At 34.8% G+C, this 24,367-nt stretch overlaps 1 protein-coding gene across 9 annotated transcripts in view; it reads left to right on the top strand.

Annotated features, from left to right (window-relative positions):
• DENND4A (DENN domain containing 4A) overlaps positions 1-24,367 on the top strand; it is a 142,489-nt gene that overhangs the window by 47,197 nt on the left and 70,925 nt on the right. For all 9 annotated transcript variants that reach the window (XM_063092163.1, XM_063092167.1, XM_063092168.1 and 6 more), the window contains 5 exons: positions 15,326-15,395; positions 16,992-17,161; positions 18,830-19,071; positions 22,220-22,286; positions 23,778-23,836. In XM_063092163.1, the coding sequence (XP_062948233.1) occupies positions 15,326-15,395; positions 16,992-17,161; positions 18,830-19,071; positions 22,220-22,286; positions 23,778-23,836 (608 nt within the window). The remainder of the gene's footprint in view (positions 1-15,325; positions 15,396-16,991; positions 17,162-18,829; positions 19,072-22,219; positions 22,287-23,777; positions 23,837-24,367) is intronic.

Below are 24,367 nucleotides of genomic sequence, written 5' to 3' on the forward strand. Positions count from 1 at the left end.
AGAAAACTCAGCTAGACATCATGATGAAATGAGGAAAAGTATACAGGACCTGAAAGAGGAAATGTACAAAGAAATCAATGTCCTGAAAAAAAATGTAGCAGAACTTGCTGAACTGAAGAAGTTATTCAACGAAATAAAAAACACAAAGGAGAGTTTAACCAGCAGGCTTTTCTTCTTAAAGAAAACATAGGAGAAACACTTCAGGAAATAGGACTGGGCACAGACTTCATGAATACGACCCCAAAAGCACGGGCAACCAAAGGAAAAATAAACAAATGGGATTATATCAAACTAAAAAGCTTCTGCACAGCAAAAGAAACAATTAACAGAGTTAAAAGACAACCAACAGAGTGGGAGAAAATATTTGCAAAATATACATCTGACAAAGGATTAACATCCAGAATATATAAGGAACTCAAACAACTTTACAAGAAGAAAACAAGCAACCCAATTAAAAAATGGGCAAAAGAGCTAAGTAGGCATTTCTCTAAGGAAGATATACAAATGGCCAACAGACATATGAAAAAATGCTCAACATCACTCAGCATCCGGGAAATGCAAATCAAAACCACACTGAGATACCAACTAACCCCAGTTAGGATGGCTAAAATCCAAAAGACTCTGAACAATAAATATTGGCGAAGTTGCAGAGAAAAAGGAACTCTCATACATTGTTGGTGGGACTGCAAAATGGTGCAGCCTCTATGGAAAATGGTATGGAGGTTCCTCAAACAATTGCAGATAGATCTACCATACGACCCAGCTATCCCACTGTTGGGAATATACCCAGAGGAATGGAAATCATCAAGTCGAAGGTATACCTGTTCCCCAGTGTTCATCGCAGCACTCTTTACAATAGCCAAGAGTTGGAACCAGCCCAAATGTCCATCATCGGATGAGTGGATACGGAAAATGTGGTACATCTACACAATGGAATACTACTCAGCTATAAAAACGAATGAAATACTGCCATTTGCAACAACATGGATGGACCTTGAGAGAATTATATTAAGTGAAACAAGTCAGGCACAGAAAGAGAAATACGACATGTTCTCACTTATTGGAGGGAGCTAAAAATTAATATATAAATTCACACACACACGCACACACACACACACACACACACCAAAAAAAAAACGGGGGGTGGGAAGAAGATATAACAACTACAATTACTTGAAGTTGATACGACAAGCAAACAGAAAGGACATTGTTGGGGAGGAGGGGGGGAGGGAGGAGGAAGGAAGGTTTTGGTGATGGGGAGCAATAATCAGCCACAATGTATATCGACAAAATAAAATTTAAATAAATAAATAAATAAATAAATAAATTTTAACAAAAAGAAGAAATACAATGAGGTCAGTACACCATAAAGAAAGAAAAAAAAAATGTAGCAGAACTTGTCGAACTGAAGAAGTTATTCAGCGAAATAAAAAACACAACGGAGAGTTTAACCAGCAGGCTTGTCAAAGTTGAAGAGAAAACCTCGGAAACTGAAGATGGGCTGTTTGAAATAACACAAGCAGACAAAAAAGAAGAAAAAAGAATCAAAAACATTGAAGAAAATCTGAGAGATATATCAGACAACCTTAAGCGCTCAAATATCCGAGTCATGGGTATTCCAGAAGGGGAGGAAAACGGAGATTGCATTGAAAACATATTCAACATTTACGGAGATTGCATTGAAAACATATTCAACAAAATAGTGGCAGAAAACTTCCCAGGTATAGGAAAAATCACAGATCTTCAGATCCAGGAAGCTCAACGATCTCCAAACGTATTCAACCCAAAAAGGCCTTCTCCAAGACATGTCATAGTCAAATTGGCAAAACTCAGAGACAAAGAGAGAATCTTAAAAGCTGCAAGAAAGAAGCGTCAAATCACCTATAAGGGAGCCCCAATCAGGCTAACATCAGACTTTTCATCACAAACCCTAAAAGCTAGAAAGGAATGGGATGATGTATTCAAAATACTAAAAGACAAAGATAGCCAGCCAAGAATATTCTACCCTGCAAGGCTATCCTTCCGAAATGAAGGGCAAATAGTATATTTCTCAGACAAACAAAAACTGCGGGAGTTCACCACCACATGACCACCCTTACAAGAAATCCTCATGGGAGTACTGGGTTTGGTTCCTCAAAAATAACTACCACTGCCATAAAAACCCAAGAAAAATCAAAACCCACTAGTATAAAAAAAATGGCATTCATGAAGAGAAAACAAACAAACAAAAACGCTATCTACAACCTAAGGAACCAACAAACACAGAAACCAAACAGTAAATCAGAAAACAAGGAACAAAAGACACCTAAGACAACCAAACAACCAATAAAATGCTAGGAATAAATCAACACCTTTCAATAACAACTCTTAATGTAAAAGGCTTAAATTCCCCAATCAAAAGACACAGACTGGCTGACTGGATCAAAAAGGAGGACCCAACTATATGCTGCCTACAAGAGACCCACCTCACCCATAAAGATTCACATAGACTAAGAGTGAAAGGATGGAAAAAGATTTACCATGCAAACAGAAAAGAAAAACGAGCTGGAGTAGCTATTCTTATATCTGACAAAATAGACTTTAAACTAAAAACCATAAAAAGAGACAATGAGGGACACTACTTAATGATAAAAGGACTGATCCATCAAGAAGACATAACAATCATAAATATGTATGCACCCAATGTTGGAGCAGCCAGATTTATAAAACAAACTCTAGTAGACCTAAAGAAGGAAATAGACACTACTACCATAATAGCAGGGGACCTGAACACCCCACTGTCAATATTAGACAGATCATCTAGGCAAAGAATCAGTAGAGAAACACAAGATCTAAACAACACTCTAGACCAATTGGAATTGGCAGATATCTACAGAACATTCCATCCAACAACCTCAGAATATTCATTCTTCTCATCAGCACATGGATCATTCTCCAGGATAGATCACATATTAGGTCACAAATCAATTCTCAACAAATTCAAAAAAATTGGAATTATCTCCTGTATTTTCTCAGGCCACAATGGGTTAAAACTAGAAATTAATAACAAACGAAAGTCTGGAAAGTATACAAACACATGGAAATTAAACAGCATTCTACTTAATGACATATGGGTCCAAGAAGAAATCAAGCAGGAAATCAAAAAATTTATTGAAACTAATGAAAACAATGATACATCATACTAAAATGCGGGATACTGCAAAAGCAGTATTAAGGGGGAAATTTATTGCATTAAATGTTCACCTCAGAGGAATGGAAAGAAGGGAAGTGAACAACCTAACACTTCACCTTAAAGAACTAGAAAAACAAGAACAATCCAAACCTAAAGTTAGCATACGGAAAGAAATCATTAAGATCAGAGCAGAACTGAATGAAATTGAAACCCAAAAAACAATACAAAAGATCAATGAATCAAAAACTTGGTTTTTTGAAAAGATAAATAAAATTGACAAACCATTAGCATGGCTAACAGAAAAAATAAGAGAGAAGATTCAAATAACAAAAATTAGAAATGAAAAAGGTGATATTACAACTGATTCATCTGAAATACAAGGAATCATTCGAGATTACTATAAACAACTATACGCCAACAAATTTGAAAATCTGGAGGAAATGGATAAATTTCTGGACACACACACAAGCTCCCAAAACTGAACCATGAAGACGTAGAAAATTTGAACAGACCAATAACAATAAAGGGGATTGAAGCTGTTATCAGAAGGCTCCCAACAAAGAAAAGCCTAGGACCAGATGGATTCACAGCAGAATTTTACCGAACATTCAAAGAGGAATTGACACCGATTCTTTACAAACTATTCCAAAAGACTGAAACAGATGCAAATCTCCCAAACTCATTCTATGAAGCAGGCATCATCCTGACACCAAAACCAGGTAAAGATATAACCAAAAAAGAAAACTACAGGCCAAGAAAAAATGCTCAACCTCACTCAGCATCCGGGAAATGCAAATCAAAACCGCACTGAAATACCATCTAACCCCAGTTAGGATGGCTAAAATCCAAAAGACTCTGAACGATAAATGCTGGCGAGGTTGTGGAGAAAAAGGAACTCTCATACATTGTTGGTGGGACTGCAAAATGGTGCACCCTCTATGGAAAATGGTATGGAGGTTCCTCAAACAATTTCAGATAGATCTACCATACGACCCAGCTATCCCACTGTTGGGAATATACCCAGAGGAATGGAAATCATCAAGTCGAAGGTATACCTGTTCCCCAATGTTCATTGCAGCACTCTTTACCATAGCCAAGAGTTGGAACCAGCCCAAATGTCCATCATCAGATGAGTGGATACGGAAAATGTGTTACATCTACACAATGGAATACTACTCAGCTATAAAAACGAATGAAATACTGCCATTTGCAACAACATGGATGGACCTTGAGAGGATTATATTAAGTGAAACAAGTCAGGCACAGAAAGAGAAATACGACATGTTCTCACTTATTGGTGGGAGCTAAAAATAAATAAATAAATACACACACACACACACACACACACACACACACACACACACACACAAAACCGGGGGGGGGGGAGAAGATATAACAACCCCTTGCTGTTTAAAATTTTAAAAAGGAGTGTGTACTCAAAAAAAATTTTTTGGGGGGGGGTTTTGGTGGGGGAATGCAAATTGTAGATCTATAAAGTAAAAGGTGAAGGTTCTTGATCCTACTTTTATCTTTTGCCAAGGGTGACAGTGAACAGTTTGGCTTGTCCTTCCAGACCTTTTTGTGTGCACATATGTGGAGTATACATGAGAGTATTTCAAAAAGTTTGTGGAAAAATAGAATTAAAAGATAATGTGAATCTTTCCATGAACTTTTTGAAGGCCCCTTGTATAATAAATGTATTCTTTCTTTTCAAAAATTGGAAATTTCTGATATAAGCTCTGATATAAGAGCTTATATTCTGATATAAGCTCTCTCGCCCAACCCCTCACTATTCATCTTTAACTCTTTAATTCCTTTTTTTTTGGGGGGGGGGGGGCCTGCTGGCCAGAACATGGATCTGAAGTCTTGACCCTGGTGTTATAACACCACACTCTAACCAACTGAGCTAACTGGCCAGCCCTCTACTCAATTCTTTTAGCAATTGCTTAGTATTCTAGAAAATACAAATACAGAATGATGAATACAAATCATTTCCAGTTTTTCCCATTACTGAGAATGCCGCTTTGATCAACCCTGTGACTGTTTCTTTGGGTATTTATTGGAGTGTCTCGGAAGAGTAAATAATGTGGAATTGATGGGTCCATGGATATGATATCCACTTTGAAAACTGCTGACAGATTACTTTGAAAAAATTGTGGCAGTTTAGACTTCCAGTCGCCATAAAGTATGAGAATGCCCACATCTCACCAACATTGGTTATTATCAATTATCGACATTTTTTTTTTCCATGGAGTAGAGAAGGCCTTTCTTTTTTTATAAATTTATTTTTTTATTGAATCAAAATTGATTATACATATTTTGGGGGTTCAACATTGAGAAATGTTGATCTAATCAATATTACTAGCATATGTATTGTTACAAATTGTAATTAATTTTTATGCCCCTTGTCCAATCTCTCCCCATTCCCCTCTCCCTCCCCCCTCCCCCGTCTAATTACCCTAGATTTCTTCTCTCTTTCTGAAAGAGTAATGGTTACTCTGTTGATTTGTTGCCTAGATGATTTGTCCAATGCTGAGAGGTGTGATCAGGTCCCCCAATATTATCATAGAGCAGATACTTCTTCTGTCACTCTGAAATAAGCTTTGTGAGAGAGACATCCACTTCTTTTCTTTCTTTCTGCTGGTGACTCTCATGTCAATGCACTCCAGTGGTTGGGGGCCCTTCTGCGTGGTGATGACTCTCCTTGTGTTAATGCACTCCAGTGATTGGGGGACCATCTGCGTGGTGGTTGTGGTGCCTGGCCCCTTCTGTGGCAGCAATGGTTATTGTGGTGGCTGTGGTGGGCCACCCACATGGAGGTGATGTTTTGGCATGCCCCTTGGTGCTAGCGGTGTGCCTGGTTGTGGGGTCAATTATCGACATTTTATCGGCTATCTGATAAGCAAGAAATAATTCTAATTTGAACTTGCATTTCTTTGATTATTGTGGTAGTTGAGCATCTTTTAATATGTATGTAATAGTTTTCAATGGCTAAATATTACTGCACTAAGTGGGTGTGTCACATTTATTCCATCTTCTATTGTAAGACCTTTAGATTCTGATTTTTTTATATTACAAACAAGCTGTTATGAACATATATATAACTAAATCTTCCGTAAAATAAGTCACATTTATTGCGCTCTCATGTGCTATACACCATCATTCTGAGTATTTCGTATCCATTAACTCAGTTAATCCTCACAACCACCCTGAGTAGTAATTTTCCCCCCATTTTACAGAAAAGGACATTTGGGAGTTAAAGAGGTGGTTACCTTCTCGAGGTCATATCTTCAAAAAGTAGATGAAGCAATATTCAAACCCAGGCTATAGAATTCCAGAACCAAACTCCTGAACACTATACTGCATTGCTTACTTATTTCCTTTGGTTTGTCCAGAATTTCTAGATCAAAGCGTATGTTTACTTTTAAGATTTTTGTCCAGAAATGTTTAATTAATTTAATATCCCTACCAATAAAGCATAAAAATGTTGATTTTTTTTTTTTTTCTGGTGCTAGTTGGTACAGGGATCTGAACCCTTGACCTTGGTGCTTGTTATCAGCACTGAGCTCTAACCAAGTGATCTAACTGGCCAGCCCAACAATTGGGGTTTTAATCACAAATTTTCCAATATAATTTCTTAATGATGCTAGAGCATATATGTTCATAGTCCTGTTATAATTACTTTGCTAAGATCTGAAAGATTTTATGCTCATCTTACCGTTTATTATCATGGGAAGTTGATTTTTGAAACTGTTATTTATCCTCTCTTCTCTTAAGCTAGTGACATGAGATACTGAAGGTTTAAGTAAAACAAAAAGAGTAAGAACTGGGGTATATTGATATGTAGCTGGGTACAGTACAAATTTTGGGACCCTGAATATATTTTTATCCCCTCAGTAAGACAGCAAAATAGATCTGTATTGCTTAGTGGTTAAAATCAATATAGCCTAATGGTTCAGAGCACAGACTCTAGAGCCAGTGTCTGGGTATGAATCCTATCTCTGACACTTACTGTCTGTAAGTAACTTAACCTCTGTGCCTCAGTTTCATGATTGTAAAATGAGGGTAATAGTAGCATCTACCTTACAAGTTATTGTGATGATTAAATGAATTTAGGACTGTGTCCCAGTATATAGATAAAGCAAGAACTATATAGCTGTTAGCTTCTTATCTATAAGCTAACGTGGTTATAGATATTAACCATGTCACACGGTTAATGTGAAATCACATTTAGAGATTTTCTGTAAGAAAATTCTGCAGTTTTAAAGTAGTAGTACTATATCTTTAAAATGTTTAAATAGACAATTCAAAAGTAGGTAGTGACAGTATCTAAACTGTATCCTAAAAGAGTTATCTGCAGCTACGTGGACTGCTAACTGGATAACCATTTTTTTGTTTGTTTGTTTGTTTGTTTTTGTTTTTGTTTTTTTGTCGTTTTTTCGTGACCGGCACTCAGCCAGTGAGTGCACTGGTCAGTCCTATATAGGATCCGAACCCGCGGCGGGAGCGTTGCCGCGCTCCCAGCGCAGCACTCTACCAAGTGCGCCACGGGCTCGGCCCTGGATAACCATTTTTGACAACAGCCATTCATATGCAAAAAATGCCCTATTCTTTTGTACCATCCTTGCAGATTGTTTTGATTTGGTGAGGACATATGACAGTTGGAGAGATTATAGTGGAGAAGAAGATCAAGGTAGCAGAGTTTTAAAGGCTTTATGTTATAGTGATAGTGATGACGAAGGGTTTTTGAACGCTCCCATGAAATGGAGTCCAGCTTAATACAACATCATTTTAGATTTGGGTTGGTATTTTAGCAAGACTATACAGGCTTACAGACACTTGGCATTTTTCCATCTGTGAATTTATTTTGTGGATGTTTTGGTTTTGGATTTAAAGTAATTGAGATTATCATTAGAACTATTTCTAGATCTCAAGGTGTTCTAGCTAGACTTATGGCATTGAAACTAAAACTAGAGATACAATTTTCTATTTTTTCTTTACCCTGAAACATTGGTCCCAGTATTGTCAGAGATGTTTATTTTCCACTGAAAAGAATAAAGAAGCATTGTAACATAGTGTGAAGAGCATGGACTCCAGCTAAATTACCTGGGTTTGAATCCCAGACATGTGTCCTGGATAAGTTCCTTGATTCTTTGTGCCTTAGTTTCCTTATTCATGAAATAGGAGTAAAGCAGTACTTTTTTTCACAGGCTTTTTGTGAAGATTAAATGAATTAATGTTTGTAATGAACTTAGGACAGTGCCTGGCACATAGTAAGTACTGTGTAAATATCAGCTATTATCAATTACTCCTTTGGTTAGCTCTGCTTAATCAGTCCCTTTTTTTGTGTACTTTATGTCTGGGGAAGAGCTTTTTTAAATTCTATTTGTGTCCAGTTTTTAAGCTCCCAAGTTTTTTTTTTTTTCTTTTCTTTTTTTTTAAGAAACATTACATGAGTAGAAACCTCTTAAATTGTTGTTCTCTTATTCTTCAATCAAGTATCAGTCCTGAATATAGAGAAACTTCCCTGATCTTGGAAGTAGAAGTCTTTTTTAAGCAGTGGGGTATAGTTTATGTGTATTAACAATTTTTGTTTCCATTGACTACAAGATAGTAAAAACAAATTTAGATCTTGGAGTAGATGTACCATAACTTCTTTTCCAACTCTTTTAGAGAAGCCAAAGTAGATATGCAACAAAGGAAACTTATTTTTACATCTGTGCAATGTACATATGAGGAATCAGGAACTGATTGGGACTAAATTATTGTGCTGATAATACCCAACAGTATAGTTATATAGCTTACTTTTGTTTTGGAAGATTAGGTAGCCTGAATGAAAGCTGAATACTAGGTTTCTAAACCATAGAGGAATTTAAAAAAACAAAAAAACACCAATCTAATGGATGTGAGGAAATGTGTACTGAACCTTTCCTCAAAGTTTATACATGATTTTTGCATCAGGTTTATAGCTTTGACCTCAAAAAAATCTCCCCTACCTCTCCAACCCCCATTAAGCTTATGGAAAGAGTTTTCAAGAATTATTTTGTTTTTAAACCTTGGATTATAAGCCTTAAATGGTTTGGAATTTGATTCGATATTAGAATATAATTATAATATTTTAGAGCAGGGTGAGAACTTAAATTGATCATGTGATCTAAAACCTCAAAAAATTGCAGTTAAGGATATTTAGTCCAGGTGGGTTAAGTGACTTTCTTTAATTCACAGAGCTAATTCTTGGCAAATTTGGGACTTACTTATGGTTTTTTACTCTTATTGAGAGTATTTTTTTAATACTCTGTCCAAATGGCTCTTGTTTTATAGCTTTCCAAGAATGTCAGCATTTGATTTAGCAAGTTTATTTAGAAAAGTAGAGTTGTTAACAAAGTAAGTAATTAAATCATACACCTAATTCCTGGGTGGGGGGGGAGAAAAAGGCATCCGAATGTTTTTGCTGTGGTAAACTACAGTATGAATACATTATAGGTAGAAAATGTAAAGTATTTTTAGAACCGTGGCTCTTCCTACTTTCTTTTTTGTATGTGAATAAATTTGGAAAACCCTCTAGCAGTTTTGATATCCATGGTTGTTTTCCTACAGAGCCCTATAACTTTTACTGTATCTCTAAGTCCTTGCTTTTCATTTTAGAATCCTTTTGGTTTCTACCATATCCAAATAGTCGTATAGTTCCCTTTTTATTATTACAAAAGTTATTGAAATTTTTTTGTTATGTTTGCAAATTAGACTTATTGGGAAGTGGAGTTGGGACTTTTCAGTAGAGGGCCCATCTTTGCCAGTTTTCTTTTGATAAACCAAAATTCCAGTTTGCCTATGTTCATGATGTCCTTTTGACTTTTATACATTTGCATGACTTTTAAAAAATATGTCTCCAGTGGATTAGTATGTAAAATCTTGCATAGGCTATTAAATTATGATCATTTTTGTGTTGGGATTTTATTTTTATAAATGTTTTAATATTCTTCCACCAAGAGAAAATTTCCCACGGCTACAGTCTTGACTATAATATAATCCACTGAACTATCTTATTTATTTTTAATTTTTAAAATTTTTTTAAAGATGACCAGTAAGGGGATCTCAACCCTTGGCTTGGTGTTATCAGCACCGCACTCTCCCGAGTAAGCCACGGGCCGGCCCTCCATTGAACTATCTTAAATGGCTAAGATTTTTGTTTGTTTATTTTTTGGTCAGATATGTTATTTTTTTATGCTATGTTGCTTAAATAAGAGAGATGTTTGAATATTATTATCTTTCATTTTAGTTTGACCACATTATGTTTTTAGCTATTCAGTTTGGAAGATACTTGGATGACTGACAGATACCTAAAGTTGAAAAGCAGAAATTTGTTATGTTTTTGAATATCTGGGGATTGTCACTTCTTGGTAAAATACTTTTTCATTTGCTTGCTTTCTCTGGAGCTAAAAAATTATTTTTTCAAAAATGATCATATAGTGCTAACTATAGTATCTTTTCTGATTACTATTCATCAGATTTTTAAGTACATCTAATTGGGAACTTTATTAAATGTATGTGAGCAAATATCAGAGAAACCAAAGTAGGAATTCAGACACATAACATCCTACATGAAAATTCTTATGTAACTTGTCTGTATTTTCTGTAATACTGATATTTTTCCAAAGCCTATCTTAGTCCTTACCTTTAAGTGACTACTTGTCATCTGGCCTTTGCCAGATATATAATGCATTACTTATTGAGAAACAACTCTAATTATTACTATTCTCATTCAATTTTTAAAAGGATTACATGAGAAACAAGCAAACAAAAAGCAAAAAAAAAAAAAAAAGGTTTCTGAACATTCAAAATAGATGTAAAGTTCAGGCACTAAAAGCCTATGCTTTATTTATGAGTTTCTCAGAACTGTCCCTTTAGTTTACTTTTATGCTCATAGCATATTAGAAAGAACATTTAAAATGCAGAAGGGGATGGGAGAGAGGGGAAAAGGTTTGTAAGAAACAGGCACTCCAACAGCAGCAAGAAGTGACAAGGACACCCCAATACAGAGGAAAGAGTCAGAAAAGTTAAAAAGCAGCTATTTTAGCAGACATTTTAAAACAGAGCAGTGTTGTGTAGCAATGTCAAATAGAATTAAACATCTCTACACATCTCAATAATTCCTAAGTACCATTATTAATATCCACATGATGATCCCAATGAGCTTGTCTTTACTATTTTCTCTGTTTAAGAAAGCAAGGAATGGGCCAGCCTGTGGCTTACTTGGGAGAGTGTGGTGCTGATAACACCAAGGCCACAGGTTTGGATCCCTATATAGGGATGGCCAGTTAGCTCACTTGGGAGAGCGTGATGCTGATGACATCAAGGTAAGCATTAAGATCCCCTTACCGGTCATCTTTTTAAAAGAAAAAAAAAAAAAAAGGAAAAGTTCTGCATGAGGAGCAAGTTATTGCAGCATTGTTTATACTGGCGAAAATAAAGGAAACAACCTAAGTGTCCATCAGTAGGGGAATAGATAAACTGTGGTTCATTCACTAACGGAATAATATTTAGCAGTTAAGATGAAGAAATCAGATCTGTATCAACTTTGCTAACTGTCAAAAAGCATATTAATGACTAAAAAAGCAAGCCACCAAAGGATATATTTAGTTTTATGACCATTTATGTAAAATTTAAAAGCACACAAAATAATAATATATACTTATGGATGTGTATTTCATGTAGTAGAAATTTTAAAAATGCATGTGAATAAAATACACTAGCTTCAGACTGTTGGTTAACTCAGGAGATGGGAAAAGGATAGAAGATGGGGCTTTAGCTAAACCTGTAATTTTTTATTTCCTTATGAATTAAATATCTGAAGCAAATATGGTAAGTTTTTAACATTTGTTAAATCTGGGTAGTGAGTAAATGGGAATTTGTTATAGCGGTCTCTTAATTATTTAAAAAATATTTCTTAATGTAAGTTTATTTCGTCTATATATTTGTTCTCAGTGCTATAAATCTGCCTTCATGTACTTATTCATGCTGGTACTCTATCGTGTATGTACAAACATATCCTCTTACATTTATTCATTTAACAAATATTTATTAAGCGTCTTCTACATATCAGGCACCGTTTTAGGCTCTATGACTACAGCATTAGACAAAACAAAATCCTTAACATCATGAAACTTATATTCTTGTGGTGGAGGCAGGTAATAAATAAGAAAATACTGTATACAATATACCAAATGATGATAAGTGCTAAGGAGAAAAAAAAAAAAGCAAGATAGGGGTAATAGAGAGGCCTGGGAAAGGTGGAGGGAGGCTTGTTATTGCACATAAGGTGATGAAAGAAGTACTCTCTGATAAAGTGATGTTTGAATCTAGACCTAAAGGAGGTGAGGAAGTGTGCTGTGTGAGTGTATCTGTTACCACGTATATGTCAAGTGGTGACATCTCCCTAGTTTACTTCTCCATTTCAGACCTCTCACCTTAGGTCTGTTTGATTCTTCACCTGGATATCTAAGAGATATTCCAAAATTAATGTATCTAAAACTGAACTTCTCTTCACCCCCAAGTCTGATTTATCCACAGCCTTGCCCATCTCAGTTGAGCTTCATCCTCCTGGTTACTACTCAGCCCTAAAACCTTGACGTTGTCTTTGACTCTGTATACTTCATATCTAATCAAATAGGATATCTTGTTGTCTCTGTTTTCAGCATATACCCGGAATCTGACCTCTTTTCATCATCCCCACTGCTACCACCCTCGTCTAAACCATCATCATTTTCTACCTGGATTACCTTAGTAGCCTCCTAACTGGTCTCTGTGCTTCCTCCCTTGTATTGTACCCTCACTTACCAACACAGTACTCAAAGAGCTCAAAAAGTGACTTTTTTTTTTTAAACTACACTCTTTTTTTAGCTTCCTCCTTTTAAGGTTTCTTTTTGTTTGTTTTTTGTTTTTTTCCCTCACAGCTGTCCTGTATGGTGTTCCAAACCTTGATTTTGCATGTGCTCTAACCAACTGAGCTAACCGGCCAGACGCCCTAAGAATGTTTTAAATAGAGGGAACAGTTGTGCAAAAGGCTTCAAAGAGGGAACATTCCTGGCATGTTTGGGAACAATAAAGGAGAGTGATGTGTCTTAAAGCAGAGTAAATTAGGCAGAGAATAAAGAGATTGAAACTGGGGCAGATTATGTAGGACCTTTAGGTGATTCTAAGGACTTTGGCTTTTATTTTGAGTAAGATTGAGGTTTTGAACAGAACAGTGACATGCTCTGACATTTGTTTTAAAAGGATCACTCTTGTATGTAGTAATGACTGTAGTGGGAAGCGAAGGTAGGAGGAAGACCATTTGGGATCCAGGGTAGTAGTGGTGGAGATGTGTAAATACTATTAAATTGTGATAATATTTTTGATAATATACTACTATTAATTATTAATGTCATTTTAGTCCTTCATTTGCATGGGTTATGTGAAGAATGTCTTTCATAAAGCCAATTATTTTACCTTTATTTCAAAAACTTAAATAAATTATTTATGTATTTATTTGGTAATACTTAGTGAGCTACTGGGAGTACAGTGGTGAAGGAAAAAAAGTCCCTGTCCTCATCGAGCTTATATTCAAGTAGGGAGGTCAAATAATAAACAAATATAGCATATAATGATAGACAAGTGGTCTAAAGAATAAAGAGGATAGAGAGTGATGAGGGTGCTGTTTTGGTCAGGACAATTAGTAAGGCCTTCTCTGAGGAAGGAACATTCAAGCAAAGACCTGGATAAAATGAGAGAATGAGCGCAGGAACCAAAGTGTAAAGACTCTTACATAGATGTGTGCTTGGTATGTTTGAGGAAAGGCAGAGGCCAGTGATGTTGGAGATGTGATCACAGGGTGCAGAAAGGACTCTGTGGCCTAGAGTAAGGAGTTTGGGTTTTGTTCTTAATCTGACAGGAAGCCATTTGAGAGTGATATGACATGATTTACATTTTAATAGGTTCATTCAGACTGTAGAGAATAGACTGTTGAGGGAGAAGACAGGAAGCTTGGACATTGGTTAGGTGGCTACACTGTGGTCCAAGTGAAAAGTAGTGATTCCTTGGTCAAAAGTAGTAGTGGTGAAGGTGTGGTACAAAGTGATCAGATTTCAAGGTAGATTTCGAACATAGAGTTGATAGAATCTTGCAGATAAATTGTATATGGTTTATAAGACAAAGAGAAAAGTCAAGAGTGACTCTGGAGTTTTGGGACTGAGTACATGGTGGGACAAGACTTCTACTGTAGTCATGGTGAATATGAGGTACTGTTAGACACAGAAGTGCAGGTGTTGAGTAGGCAGTCAAATGTTAGTCTAGAGCTGGTGGGGGGGGATTTTGCAGGTGGGACTAGAAATTTGAGACTTCCCAGTGAGGAGCTGTTTTTTTAAAAAAACCATGAGACTGAATGTATATATCATTTAGAGAAAGTAAAGAAAAAGGAGATCACACTTAATGATCAGGAAAAGAAAGAGAATGCTACAGTGGAGACTGAGAAGGAGCAGCCAGAGGTTTGGTGGGACAGTGTTATGCCTCAAAGCCAAAAAAATGGCTCACAAAGAGAATCATCAGTGGCATCAAAATCTGCTGAGAGGTTGAATAAAGTAAAAATTAGGAATCAACTTACGTTTGGCATCATGGAAGTTGTTAAGGCATTCTTTTAAGAAGTGGTGGAGATCAAAACCTGATTTACAATGGATTCAGGAGCTCATGAAAAATAAGGAAATAGATGCAACAAATTACAGTTCTTGAGGAATTTTAGCATAAAGGGCTGCAATATCTGGAAGGGATTGTAGAATCAAAAGGAAGGTATGCACATGAGTAGATATTTCTTAGTTTATCATTTCTGCCCAAGGTTTGGACTTAGAATAAAATCTAAATTGTTGTGACCTAGTTTTGTTTTAAAGGGTCTAGTTTTCCTTGTGTTATTGCTGTTGCAAGGAAAAAAATGTTAATTTTATCTCTGAAAGAAGGTGTACAATGATTCCAATAAAATGCTGACAAAACCAACTGAAAATAGCTAGCAGAGAGAAATCTGTTACTACATTTTAGACACTATATACTAGAAAGCTCAAAGAGATTCCATTTTATCAAATTATTACCTTTTAAAATTAAACAATATTTCTTTTTTTCTTTTTAATTCAGTGGGGATCAGCAGTGTACTTATGTTATAAAAAATCGGTGGCCGAGACTAACACTGTATCTTACAAAGCTGGTAAGTATGATTTTTCATGGAATACTTTGTATATCAATGTGTTTTGGGGCCCAGTAAGGTTAAAGAAAAAAAACAAAACCTGTCTGTGATGTATTAGTATCTGAACTGGGACTACAGTCCATATCTTTTGATTCTCAGTTTTGTCTTCATCCATATGGTTATTGGATGCTTAACGGAAGATTAATTTTAAAAGAAGTTGGGTTTTTCTTTAAGCCTTAGGTTTAGATTAACTCATATGTAGATGCCAGTTTTCTTTAACTTTTTAAGTCAGTAGAGATATGGAAAAAGGATAGTTATTTTTCTTTTAAATTCATGTTTCTTTAATATTTATATTAACTTTAGTCAAATGTATAGTTCATATATAATTGTTTCATAAAATGAAAAATACTACGAATTTGTGATTTTATAAATCATAGTTGAAATTTTCAGTTTCCAGAAACCTCAACATATCACATACTGATCTTATTTGCAAGAGAACAGATTCATCCTTAAAATATATATTTTTAAAATTAGGGTCCTAGATTCTTAACTTTCTCTTCTACCTTTGATTTTCTAGGACCCACAATTCATTACTATTTGTATACTTAATGTACAACTTTACTATTACCTCATGACCTGAGTGAGTAGTTCACAGTTAACTGTAGATCCTCATGGGACCTACTGGCTGGCTAGCATATAGAGAATTTTAGAACTGCTTTGGATCTTAGTTTATCTAGTTCATCTCACTTTATAGATGAGAAAACCAGAGTCACGTAGGTATGTGATTTGTCCAAAGTCACAAGACATTTTTGGCAGAACCAGCCAGTCTTATTCCCAGTTTATTGTTTTGTCTTTTTGGCCATGTCTAGTTATACTTTCCACTTGACATTAAAGGCTTCAAGGTCAAAGAACCTATTTTCTGTTTTTAGTCCCACAAAATCCAGTACAAGTCTCTGCTACTAGGATGTGTTCAACAGAAGATGCCTGGACCATTTTCCAGACTAACGTACCTAAGTTGAAATCCTAGGTCACTTGAAACTCTATCTTCATATAATCTGGGATTATTTAGAACCCAGGCTTGAATTGAGACTATTCTGAAGATATTGTAAATATGTTACTCTTCTGTTCTTATGAGTAATTTTCTTGTATTTGTGCTAGAAGTTACAAGTTACATATATACTCCTGTGGGATATGAATTTTAGTATGTAAAAGCCTCTTGAGGGCACATTAATGAGAGCTGGTGAAGTGGATATACGCTTATAACAATATAGAAATTTTTTAAAAATTAGTATGCTTTAGGGTAGTGTGACCACAAACTGAACTTTTAGGAGTGTGTGTGTGTTTTTCTATACAATTACGTTTTTATTAGCCTTAACCTAACTTTTGTGGATGAAGCTTGATAATTATCAAGCAGTTAGTTAATAGTTATAATGTTTAAGAATGAAGATCTATATGAATCCTACTGAAGCATTCAGAGTTATTTGATGAACATATATGTATTGTTTTGGCATTCCAAATGTGTGGAGTTATTACTTTATTAAGCATTTTATCATCATTCAAATTATAAGCACCTAAATTCAAGAGGTGATAACCTAATATTTATTGTTGTTTTTGTAGGTCTAATTTGTAGATATCCTCAGGAAGATTATGAGTCATTCTCACTACCAGAATCTGTTCCCCTATTTTGTTTACCAATGGGTGCAACTATTGAATGTTGGCCACCAAATAGCAAATACCCTCTCCCTGTATTTTCTACATTTGTGTTAACTGGAGCCTCAGCTGAAAAGGTATTATGTGTTTCAACAAATGGTATTTGCAAATGTCTTGTACATTTTCAAGTTTTAAGTTTTATATAATGCAAGGAACAGTAGGAAAAAAACTGGTTAAATTGAAGCCATTACGCATACTTCTTACACTTGGTTAAAATATCTGTATCCAGACATATGGGAAAAGAGAATTTTCACACTATCCCATCCACCCAAATCCTTTTCTTTGGTGAATATGGTGAAAGATTTTTTTCATTAAATGTTGGTCCTCCATTGGTTCATTTTCTGTGATAAGGAAGCTTTGAAAGTAATACAGGGTCGGGCCGGCCTGTGGCTCACTCGGGAGAGTGCGGTGCTGATAACACCAGGGCCACGGGTTCGGATCCTATATAGGGATGGCCGGTTAGCTCACTGGGTGAGCGCGGTGCTGACAACACCAAGTCAAGGGTTAAGATCCCCTTACCGGTCATCTTTTAGAAAAATAAAAATTAAAAAAAATTTTAGGGCCGAGCCCATGGCGCACTCGGGAGAGTGCGGCGCTGGGAGCGCGGCGACGCTCCCGCCGCGGGTTCGGATCCTATATAGGAATGGCCGGTGCGCTCACTGGCTGAGTGCCAGTCACGAAAAAGAAAAAAAAAAAAAAAAAGGAAAAAAAAAAAAATTTTAAAAAAAGAAAGTAATACAGGGTCTGGCTGGTTAGCTCAGTTGGTTACAGCATGGTGTGATAATACCAAGATCAAGAGTTCGGATCCCTGTACTGGCCAGCTGCCAAAAAAAAAAAAAAAAAGTAATATAGAACATATTATTAAATATATAATGTGATTTAGGATCATAGGCCATTATAGTTGGAAGGGATCTTGGAAGTCATCTAGTTTAATATCCTTGGGCCTGGCTGGTTAGCTCAGATGTTTAGAGCACAGCCTTTTAACACCAAGATCAAGGGTTTGGGTCCCCATACCAGCCAGCCACCAAAAAACAAAAAAACAACAAATCCTCATTTTATGAACAGGAAAATTGAGGTCCAGAGAAATTTAGTAAATTGCCCAAAGTTTGAAGTTGTATTTCTGTATTTAAATTTCTATCCCACTTTCTAATAAATATTTTCAACTATTTTCTTTTTTTTCTGGCAGCTGGCTAGTATGGTGATCCTAACCCTTGACCTTGGTGTTATCAGCATCACACTATAACCAAGTGAACTAACTGACCAGCTTTCAACCATTTTCTTATAGAGAATATTGGTACAATTGCCTTCACTCTTTATAAAACAAATGCAATTTAATTAGAACACTTTTTTTTTTTTTTTTGTCTTTTTGTGACCGGTAAGGGGATCGCAACCCCTAGCCTGGTGCCTTCCGCACCGCGCTCAGACAGTGAGCACACCGGCTGTTCCTATATAGGATCCGAACCCGTGGTGGGAGCGCCAGTGCGCTCCCAAGCACTGCACTCTCCCGAGTGTGCCACGGGGCCGGCCCTAGAACACTTTTTTTCAATAATAAGGAGATACAAGAATAGCAGTATATAGTTCTTATATACGTCAAGAAAGCAAGAGTGATCTATGTTCACCACTGTGTTCCAAATACCTGACATCTCACCTTGCTCATAGCAAACATCTATTAAATATTTAACTGATGATGTGATATGAATAAATGATATAAAGTGTATTTATTAAACATATTACTTGTTTTTCAGATCTATGGTGCTGCTATTCAGTTTTATGAACCATACTCTGAGGAGAATCTCACAGAAAAACAGAGACTTCTTTTGGGTTTAGCATCATCAACAGATGGGAATTCTGATAGTTCCAAAACAATTCAGACCAGCAAATGCATCTGTCTTCTTTCTCACTGGCCTTTTTTTGATGCATTCAGGAAATTTCTAACTTTTCTGTATCGTTATTCCATCTCTGGACCTCATGTCCTTCCAATTGAGAAGTAAGTTAGAAGTCTTCTTGTTTCAAAGTTTGACAGATCTTTTTGGACTTGACAAGGTATAGTAAGAAAAAAAAAAAGAAAACATGACAGATCTTTCCATTATGTGGCATATTTGTATGGTAGTTGAGTAAATTTTATGTGGAAATTGGATTTCTCAAGATTTATTTGAAAAAAAGAGTTGGGTTATTTCAGCCAGGTGTTATTTCTTCATTATACTTTTATGGTTTTATTATTTTAAATAATCTTATCTCTAACCAAATGTAGTAAATATTTTATTTTGTGTTTTGTTTTTAATGCCGTTATTAAACTTAGAGATCCTGATCTGGAGAAATATTGGAACTTTTTTTTACTAATTTTGTAATTCTTACTTTATGTATAAATAAAGTTTATTATGAACCTTTAAAAATATTTCTTACTATTAGATATCATGAACTTAAAGGAAAAACTTGATTGTTGTTTTTTCTTTTTAGAGATATGCTTTAATTTCACTAAAATTGAATAATGTTTGATGCAGTAAGACCTGATGCAAATGAGATATAAACATCTCCAGTGTCTGTTTAGCTATTGTTTATTTTATACTGCCTATCACTTAAGCTCTTTGTGTCTTTAAGCAGAATTTTCTGATTTTTTTTTTGGGGGGGGGTTAACATTTTATTCTAAGAAATATTTAAGGAAGAAATAGGACATATCTTCTAGAAAACAGAAAAAGGACAACACACAAACTGGATTTTACCAGATAAATACCAAACTCAATGACAGAATTTTCTGATTTTAATGACAGTTGGGAAGTGATAGAATTATCATAACAGCATTCATTATATGATGTTACTCTTCAGTTTTTTCTTGCCCTTTTCTATTCTCATGTCAGTATTCTAATCCAGTGGTTCTCAGATTTTTTGGTCGCAGGACCCCTTTATACTTGTCAAAAATGAGGACCCCAGAGAGCTTTTCTTTGTGTGTTTTATCTATCAACATTTACTGGAATAGAAATTGAAACTGAGAACTGTAAAAATATTTTTAATTCATTTTTAAAATAATAAGCCATTGCATGTTAATATAAATATCTTTTTTGAAAAATAACTGTTTTCCAAAACAAAAACGTTTAGTGAGGAGAGTGGTATTGTTTTACATTTTTGCTAATTTCTCGTGCCTAGTTTAATTGAACACAGTTGGGTTTTCATGGTTCTGCATTCAATCTGTTGCAATAGTTGTTTTGGTTGAAGTACATGAAGAAAATCTGGCCTCACACAGATATGTAGATGGAAAAAGGAGGGACATTTGAATATAATCTTTTCAGAAAATAGTGGTTATTCTTTTTTTGACACTACGCTTGACAAGTGGTAGTTTCTTACAGGTTATTTGAAATGTGGAATCTGAAACTTTAGCAGTGAACTTTCTTTGTCTGTTACAGTAAAATCTGTTAGTCTTTTCATTCTTTGATTCATGCATGATTTTGAAGCATTGTGCATTGGTCATTTGGAAAATACTGGTTCACCAAGTTAAGCATATCTTCCAAATGTAGACACATTTCATTATCAGTACTTTAGGGATCACATTGTTAACATCACCTATTTTATCAGAACCTATTTTATCAGAAAAGAATTTGGGTATTGGGAGCCTGTCAAGCTCATGATAGCAAACTTCTAATTTTCACTTGAAAGTTTGGTTTTTAATTATTGGCAGCAAGTACTGCTGATTATTTTCCTTGAAGCAACTGGCTCACTTTGTTCATTCTCATGTAGGAAATATCTGCTGAATATCCAATACTGAGTAACCTTAATTTATCTGTCATCTTTCAGACAAAAATGTTGCTCTGAAAAAACACCAGCTAATTCACCCACAGTTCAGTTGCACAAGTGCTTTTCCAAAATCAAGTTAACTATTGTACTTCTGTATACAACAGAAGTGCTTTATGTATACTTCCTCTTTCATCATACAGAATATTTTTGAAAATGTATATTGCAGAATCAAAATTTAGTAACTATTAATAGTATTTACTGCTTTGTCAAAGACATTCTTAAGTGAAATTGACATTCTTTTACTTCAAGTGTAGCAAAGAATGTAACAACTATAGCACTGTTTGGTGCCACCGCCGTGATTCATAGTAAGATGTCACCAGTTATACCCACAGTACTTTTGCATCATCATTGCAAATGTCAACACAGTGAAAAAGGCAGGTGATGTCTTAGTATTATTGTGAAAGTAGTTTTGACCCAGAATGGGTCTTGGAGGTATTTAGGGATTCATGGATCACACACTTTGATTTCTGCTGTTCTGACTACTTCATGATTTAAGCAGTGGTACTCATTTCCCTTGTCTTTTTTTTTTTTCATTGTGAGTACCTCAAATGGTAGATAGAGACTGATAGCATTGTGCCTTTTTTACGTTTTCCATCATGTCTGGTGGTATCTTATACATAATAAATAGTGAAAGCATGTTTGTAAAATGAATAAAGTTCTCTTCCAGTGTTTTCTATTCAGTTGAAATTATCTCAATTATGAAACCAAGCTGATTTTGAAATAATGTTTAAAAGGAAAATAATGTGGAAATAAAATAGATTATTCCTAAAAAGGATTTTTCACTATATAAAGTTGCCTTTTTTCTATCTTATAGTGTTCAAAAAAAAACCCATTGATCCAGCTTCTTATCCATTTTATTCTGGGAGAAAACTTACAAAATCAGTAATAGAATTTTTAACCTATCATTAGTTGAAAGTATATTGTTCATCTTTTAAAAGCAATTAAACTTTCATTTTTCTGGAGCACCTTAAATGGTTGTTTCACTCCAAAATATGAGCAATTGACTAAAAAATATAAATGTAAGAATTAGCTTCTTTGGTGATGTCCATATAAGTGATATATTGTATATTATTTACTTAGGAAAAGTTAAAATGGCTTTTCATACAATGATGACACAAACATTGTGTTGAATGTGAGTAACTATTAACGTGAAAAGTTATTGGATTTAGGTATAAGCAACTTTAATGGGACAAATAATTTTTGGTGGTTGTTTGTTCACTTGTTTTCATAGCATTAAGGGTTTTGAAATTATAGTACACAGGATTATTGACTTAACTTGGACTTATGATGACGTGTTGACCTTTATAGGCTATGGTATCAATTCAGTTTTTGTTTTTTTTGTTTTTAAGGCATATTTCACATTTTATGCATAAAGTTCCTTTTCCATCTCCTCAGAGACCACGGATTTTAGTTCAGGTAAGGTTTTCTTGATGTGGGGGACCTATGAATTATTATTGGCATTGTCAAAATGTAACATAAGAATTTTAAATGGGGAAAAAAATCGAATGATATCTAAGGAGAACCAGATGCTATTTGTTGTTGGAGTTTGGGCCCTTATTGTTTTATTAACTTCTTCCCAGACATTTAATATTTTTTCCTGAAAGGGTTGAAGAGTTAAAGAAGTAGGCAGAAGTAGACATATTGAACACACAGAAAAGGGCTTTTCCCCCTAAATTTGTTCTAGGTATTTGAAAGTTTGTCCCTTTGGCAATCATTTAGTAAGTTAAATGCATTAGAATAGATAATAAGGAAAAGTTGTGTTTTCATATATTGCAGGAAGGAATGCTCATATCTTTGATGTTACAGGGTAAAGTTTAAAATTAAAATAAATTATTTTCCCTATCTTGTTTCCCAAATGAATGTATCTTTCCTCTTTTGTTTATATTTCTTTTTTGTTTGTGCTCTTGATATACAAGTTGTCTGTTTATTGAACCATCATTTATGAAGTGATTTATATAAAGGAAATGTTTTCGTGTATTATCATTATATGTTCTTTTCTGTGTTTATCACAGCACTTAATGGACCACCATTCAACATTAGAAATCATTTGGCAAATAGATATTTATAAATTTGTGGAAATCTGCATCAATTTGAAAACATAGATAGAAGTAAATTATAGTATTGATACAGATAAAATGTCTAGAAAAATGACATTTTTTTTTTTCTTTTTTTAAAGATGACTGGTAAGGGGATCTTAACTCTTGACTTGGTGTTGTCAGCACCACGCTCTCCCAAGTGAGCAACAGGCCAGCCCTAGAAAAATTTTGATGAGATTTACAATCAGTCTGCATAGCCACATGTCATCCCTGTCTTCTTGGAATTTACTTCCAGAATATATATATTGCACACTAGTTTGAATATACACAAAAATTTTGTTTTATAGTAGAAGTTGGCGAATTTTATCCATTATGGCCCATATACTAAATAAAAATTTTAGTTTTTAGATGCTGTCTGATCTCTGTTGCAACTATTCAGCTCTGCTGTTACAGCACAAAGGCAGCTAGATAATATGTAAAGAATGAACATGGCCATATTCCAGTAAAACTTTATTTACAAAAACAGGCAGCCTATGGATTTGCCCTGTAAGCCATAGGTTTGCTGACCCTAGTTTTATGGTATTAAATGAATAATTTAATCTTTCAATGTGAATTTGCTAAAATGGCATCACTGTTGAGGATAGATGAAAAGACATAGGATTCAGAGTAGGAAGACTTAGTGGTTGGAAGGGGCCAGTGGTCAGGACATAGTTTCAGGATCTTAGTAAGTGATATAAACCATCTCTATACTGGTAAATGGATATAGTGAAAATTCATGGGCATCATCATTATTCTGTATGTTTTTACCAGAAATTAGTGTTTTAAAGTTTATCTTTATGTTTCAAATACTTAATTTTAAATCTTCTTTCAGTTATCACCACATGATAATCTGATTCTCAGTCAGCCTGTCTCTTCACCTCTTCCACTGAGGCAAGTAGAACTTCATTTCTATGTATGCTTGTCTAAGTCTAGTGTGAGCTAAAGTAACGTTAAAGTATTTTCTCTCTTACCTAGCTAAAATTTGAAATATTGATGGAAATATTTCTCATTCAACTGTTTCTTATCTAAATTCCTTTTACTTAATATTTGGGTTATAGTTTTTGAAAAAAAAAGAAAAACTTTTATAATAGTTTTTGATATTTTGTGTATTCAGTTATCATCATCAAGTACTATTACACAAATAGGCATATTTAATTATGAGAACAGTTATTTTCAGCTTTAATTATTCTCTGAAGATCCTTCAAATGCGGTTAATTGTAAATTTAACCAAAAGTTTTTTTTAAAGTTATAATTATTAAACTGTAGAATGTTTTTCACCATCTTAAAAGTTGAGAAATTATGAACTATGTTTTTTCTATAGTATCTTTTCTAGATATTTAATTAGCTGTGTAATTTTTCCATCAGAGTAATAGTTACAAAGTAATTAAGTTATTATGTAGCATATACCTAAGGGAGACCAGC

This window comes from Cynocephalus volans, chromosome 3 (genome assembly GCF_027409185.1).
Source record: "Cynocephalus volans isolate mCynVol1 chromosome 3, mCynVol1.pri, whole genome shotgun sequence".
Lineage (NCBI taxonomy): Eukaryota > Metazoa > Chordata > Mammalia > Dermoptera > Cynocephalidae > Cynocephalus > Cynocephalus volans.